This window comes from Neopelma chrysocephalum, unplaced genomic scaffold, assembly GCF_003984885.1.
Source record: "Neopelma chrysocephalum unplaced genomic scaffold, ASM398488v2 Primary Assembly neopelma1_24, whole genome shotgun sequence".
Taxonomy (NCBI): domain Eukaryota; kingdom Metazoa; phylum Chordata; class Aves; order Passeriformes; family Pipridae; genus Neopelma; species Neopelma chrysocephalum.
The window spans coordinates 29,647,062-29,653,061 of record NW_020897693.1 but is presented as its reverse complement, the minus strand read 5'-3'; the positions used below and the strand labels follow the sequence as shown (position 1 = coordinate 29,653,061).

Genomic DNA, 6,000 nt, shown 5'->3' with positions numbered 1-6,000 from the left:
AGCTATAAGTGAAAAAACTTCTGGGGTTTTTCTCTATCCTGAGAAAATTTTGCAGGATTCTAGCCAAATGGGAATTCCTTTCAAAGATGATCAAATCCTTTAGAGAACACCCACAATGTCTTCTTATTGAGTATCTGTCTCAGGTGGGCTGTCCTTTATAATGTCTCAGAAGCTCTCTCCACAATCCTCCAATCCCTGACACTTGCTACCCTCTGTGGCATATTTCACTGTTGTTCATGGGTCCCTGACACTGTTCTAGTAAATATGCTGATGTTTTCTCTTTCAAAGCCAGGTTTTAATTTTCAGGTAAATACACAGCAAAAATGCTGGTCATTGCTCAATATCACACTCTACAAAGGTCAATCTATGTTGACCCTATGTGGCCTAATTTCCAAAGACATCATCAGTCACACATGTGGTCTGCTCAAGTGTAGTCATAAAGAGGAGTTCTGTTTTATAGTATTATTTAAGACTTAATGTAGTAACATGACTCAGCAACTCACAGTTTCATAAATGCTAAGACATTTCTGACTCCAGCATTACTATCTCATTATTTGGTAAAGGAGGAAACAGCGACATGCAGTGACTAAGAGATTAGGCCAAGGTCATACATGAAGTGCGTGTCAGCTGATGTTAGCATTTAGGTAATTTCCTAACTGAATGAAAAATATGTACATCGCACAAGTACAGGGAACTGGAGCTGTTTTTGCAAGTTTCACACAATGCTCAGTGTTGTTTTCTTCAAAACAGCTCTGACAGTCAAGTTCCACTACTTGTCACTTCAGAATATGCCATCACTCGCCTTCCCCATCTGGCTACACTAGTCCATGTAAGGACCTTCTTCCTCTATATGCTTAGGCCTAGCACTAGCAAAATGATAGACACAGGCTGGAAATTTGGGGGTCTGAACAAAACTTTGTTCATGTGAAATTTCAAATGAAAGTGAGTAATTTTGTAAAAACGACTGATGCAATTCCCTATCCACTAACTGTACTCCTACCTGCTAGTGATTTCCTTCCTATTAAATATTAGAGAGCAGCCCCATTTGAAGAGGCAGTCCTAGTCTGTATTGCTTGTTGTGGTGTATTTCAGTGGAGTCCTGACAGCTGTGAAAATAATTTGAATGTCCATCAGCATGTGAAGTGGAAAAAAGTATTAACCAGTCAATGAACATATTTTGTAAGAAGTATATAATCAATGAAGCTGAGATTATCTAGTTAGCATTCTTTTTCACATTTGTTTATGAAATCTCATCATGAGGAACAAAAATCACTAGCAAACTCTTAAATATTGCAAATGTATCAGAATGAAAAATGATCCTGAATCATGAAGCTGCAATACATTACTTGATATACTTCCTTTAATATAAAAATATTGGATATAGGAAATCAGGCACTTAATGCAGCAGGACATGGAAGTATTTGTGTTTATCCATTTAGAAATAAGTATGTACAGCACTGAAAACTATTTCCAGTATTTAAGTGTTGTACTCCTAATTAATAGTACTTTAAATCCATGATTTGTATTCTTCGTATGTACACTATTTAAAATTTTGATTTTGTTCCTAAATTGATCTGTATTTTTATACCTTCATCTTCTCCATAGATAGTCATGTCCAGACACCTGAACCAGAAACTGTACCCTAAGTGAAAAGAGTGAAACATTTGTTTGATTGCAAAGGTTTTGGTCTTTACAATTGAAAACTGGGATTTATTTTTGGTCTTCAGAAGAAATTCATAATATTTTTTTAACTGAAATTTCCTTCGTGATAAAAAGCAAAGGAAACTGTTCTAGCATCATGCAACAGGAGTGAGGTCACTTAGCAGATGCAATTCTCATAAGCTGGGCCTAATTTTGCTGCTTCTGCACTGGTGAAAGTGAAAGAAGACCAAGCTTCTAAATTTAAAGACTGCCGACTCAGTCTTCCTACTGCCTGGTGTCCTTAACATTAGGCATATAAGAAGCCTTCCTGACCTCTGAATGACAAGCACAGACAAAGGATATCCATGTAAATCTTGTCAGGGCTGAAACAAGTGGCAGTTAAGACGAGGCATAATACAGTAAGACAGAAAGGCTAAGCTCCCTTAAAAATCAGAAATGGAGACAAAAGAAATACTGTTCTTGTGTTCTGAAAAAAACGTGCACCAATGAAGATAAGACCTTCTAGAGGTGTTATTACAACATCGAGCAATAAAGATTTGGCATTTGGCAAGTTTTAACCAAGCATGACTGCTATTGCCTTTTTGTTCAGTGTGTAGTTTTAGCCTCCTAATTACAGGAAATGTCTATGAGGTAGGTAGGAGTGACATTCAAATGTACAATAATCTTATTTACTCTACTTATATTAATAGACTTAAATTCCTTTGAAAAACATGTCATCTTACAGAGAAGGAAATTATTTTGAAGATCTTTCGCTTTTAGTCCTTCATTTTCAATTTACAGCAGTTTGCTTCCTTTGTATTTTGATTATATGCAACGTAACTGCACAGCGTTTTGTAGAACGTATGGCCGGGGACTATACTGCAGAAGGTGTCTCAAGATATACAACTCAGGCGCAGCACTTCGAACTCACTACTGGGTAAGGGCAACTTAAAACCTCTGCTCTGGAAGGCTCGCTATCGCGACGTTTAAACCTGCTCAGCAGACCCCTTTAACGGAGGTGCTGGAGGTGGATCGAAGTGTTTGTAAAAGTGGCCCCTGCAAAGTACAAACACCCCCCCCCCCCCCCGCTCACGTAAATGTAAAGAACTGAAGTAAATAAGTAGAATACGGCAAGAAATAAAACGACCTGCAAACTATAAAAGAATAAATCCCGATGCAGCCAGGGAAAGGCCTCCCGAAGCGTGGGGGGCTCCGCTGGGCAGGCCGCGACTGGGACTGTCGCGGTTCGCGGTCCCCGCTCCCGGCTCCGCAGCGGCGGCGCGAGGCGGAGCGGTCCCGGCCCTGCCGCCGGTGGGAGCGGCTCGGCGGCACCGCCCCCGCCATGAGGGGCCGCTCCCGCAGCGCCCCCAGCCGCCGCCGGGTCGGGCCGGCTCCGCTTCGCTCCGCCCCCCGACGGCGGCTCCTTCCTCGCCCGCCCCGCCCCGCCCCTCCCGCGCCGGGCGGAGCGTCATGGATGCCGCTGGCCGCCTGCCGCGGGGCTCGGGCCGCCGCCGCGCCGCTGCCCCGCTCTCGGCGCGGCGCTGAGCAGGGTCGGTTGCGGCGAGGAGGCTCCAGGAGGCTGAGGTGAGCGGCGGGGACGACGCGGGGCCTCTCCCGCCGGCGCCGGGCAGACGGCGCCTTTCTCGGGCCGGCAGGCCGGGTCACCCTGCGCGGCCTGCGGCTCTCCGGGAACTCGAGCGTCGCTGCCCGGGCCTGGCGGGCCGGTGCCGGCGGGCCCGGGCGGAGCGGGCCGGGAGGCGGCGGGCGGGGGGAGGCGGCGGGAGCCAGGAGGTCTGTGCGTAGGGCCGGGGGCAGAGCAGGCGGTGCTGCCGGGGAGCCCCTCACGCCGCCGGGTACCCCGTGCGGGGGCGGCGGGGAGGGGGAGGCGGTGCTTGCCCTGCCCGGGCGGCGCCGTGTGGGGACGGGGCCCGAAGCCCCACGCGGGCCCGGGGCCGCCTGGTGAGTGCGAGCAGGCCCGGGCGGCGCGGGGGCAGCGGGGCTGGGCCTGGCCCCCGCTCCGGGGCGGCTCTCCCGGGAGCTCCGTTTTCCAGAGACGCTTCTGTCTATCTGGAGCCTATCTAGGGTGTAAGAACAGCAGGTGCTCATGTTGAACTTACCCAACTTTTCACTGTCTCTCTTAATTTTCTTGTTTCTCTCGCCATCACCCATCTCCCTGCTCCCCTGGAACTAAAGATTTAGTCGCGTGAAGGAGAGGTACTATTCTTGCAATACAATTCCACTTTTACTGGCTGAAAGTGGTTTTATATAGTGTTGGTGTAGAAAATACAGTCTGTAAACAGCTCAGAGGATCATAGGCATTGTTGAAAGCACAGAAGTTTAATTTACTAACATTAAATTACTTTTTAGAGCAAGACAATATCAAATATGTAACTGACAAGTAGTAATTGAGTGATCTGTAACATTTTGCCCCTCAATTACAAAAAAATTCTACCTGCCATACATTTTTCGCATCTTTGAGTTCAAAGCTATTGTGAAAGAGCACTGCTGATCCAGTGTGTATTTCTCCATGTAAGACTAATTTCTGATTCCCTTTCATAGACGTGCCCTTCATGGAGTTATTTTTTAACTATTAACTCGTTAGCAGCAAGTAAACAAGTAGGCAGACTTTGTCCAGATCAAGCTTCTCCCTCACACAACACCTCCCCCCAATTTGTGGGGACACTGTCGGCGTTTCATATTTACCTATGAGTTTGATAAACTAACTCTTTTTCTATAATCTATATTTTTTAAAGATTTTTTTTCTTGTGTGTTTTATTTGGAGAAATTGGTTTGTAACCTTTTAAAATAGTCATGTTTGCTGTGTTATTAGGCATGGAAGGTGAATTTGACTATTTGTTTGTAAAAAAAGTAAAAATCAAACATGTAGGTCAAAAGTATCTCTTAGCATTTTAAGGGGACTTTTTTGGTCTTCAGCTTGCATGTACAACTATGGCATTTGGCCAGCAAATAATTTTGTTTTCCTTATATGTACGTGAATTATTTGAATTACTCACTGCATATTTTAGAAAAACTATGAATTAGATAATTTTTTTAAAGAAAGTCCAAACAACCCAACAAACTCCTAACACCTGAAAATTGAAGTGATTCTTATACTCTTTTTTTATCTTTTGACATAAAAAGACTATTTTTCTTGTGCTTGAATGCTCTTAAAAGGGGAAGGATTCATAAAATGTTTTCAAAGATTCTGCAAGTCTGTAGTTACGCATCTCAGTTTTTTCTTTTGTGGATTTTTATTTAAAATGTGAAATTTGTTGTCTTTCTATATTTGAATACTTTAGTGAGGTGGTAATACATCTCTCATAAAGTTGAACACTTTACAATAACGTGATATTAAAGGGAAGGGGATGGACAAAACATCACTCTTAACTTTGAGAATACACAGAAGGGTTAAGCACAATTTTTCTGGTCTTAATTTTGCGTTATCCTCAAAACAGAACAACTCATTACTGTTTACTTATAAAGCTTGGAAAAAAGCAAACTTTGCTGATAAAATATGTGGAAGTTTTCTTAATGTCGGTCCAAAAATATGCTGTACATTTTAGGGAGAAGCAAATACAGAAAGTTTAACAAGAAGATTGTGATGATGATTTGATGATTACTTTTTTTACTTTTTCCTTTTAGGTGAAAACTGCAAAAGTGTGAGGCTGACTGAAGAGAGAAATTAATTGTGCTGAAGTTGGTCTGGCTTCAACCAATTAAAGGATATTTGTGGTACTTTTTAATTTAAGTGGAAGCGGCTTTTTTTTTTTTATTAAAAAAAACCACCATGGCAGATGTGGACCCTGACACGTTGCTGGAATGGCTGCAGATGGGGCAGGGAGATGAAAGGGATATGCAGCTAATAGCACTGGAACAGCTATGCATGCTACTTCTGATGTCAGACAATGTGGATCGCTGTTTTGAAACGTAAGTCATCTTGGCTTTCCTTTATGGGATGTTATTTTCCTTTTTCAGTAGCTGAATATAATAATTAACGTTCATAGAGACTTTCAGCCTTAAAAATGTTTTTACAGACTGAACTTCAGTTTAAATCTCTGAAATGAAGAGTTCCTGTTAATGCCATGTGAAGTACTATTGTCTGAGTAAAAACATAGTGTTGTTTGAGTGATACCAGTGCCTGGTCTGACATATCAGCCTATTGCAACTCTTATACATTAATTTAAACAATCTGGAAATGTTGTGTGTGGGGTTTTGTGTGGTGGGTTTTTTTTCAGTAGTGAAAAACTTTTATTTGCATTAGGACTATAATGATCACCTGGATAGATATGTTTAAGCATGTTTTGTCCCCCTTCTTTGAAGCATGTTGGTGTTCATGCCACGCTTCTTTTCAACTGCATT

At 43.0% G+C, this 6,000-nt stretch overlaps 1 protein-coding gene across 10 annotated transcripts in view; it reads left to right on the top strand.

The window, feature by feature from the left end:
* Positions 1-3,131: 3,131 nt before the first annotated feature.
* HECTD1 (HECT domain E3 ubiquitin protein ligase 1) overlaps positions 3,132-6,000 on the top strand; it is a 61,586-nt gene continuing 58,717 nt past the window's right edge. For all 10 annotated transcript variants that reach the window (XM_027709545.1, XM_027709502.1, XM_027709484.1 and 7 more), the window contains exons 1-2: positions 3,132-3,225; positions 5,284-5,568. In XM_027709545.1, the coding sequence (XP_027565346.1) occupies positions 5,429-5,568 (140 nt within the window). In that variant the 5' untranslated portion in view covers positions 3,132-3,225; positions 5,284-5,428. The remainder of the gene's footprint in view (positions 3,226-5,283; positions 5,569-6,000) is intronic.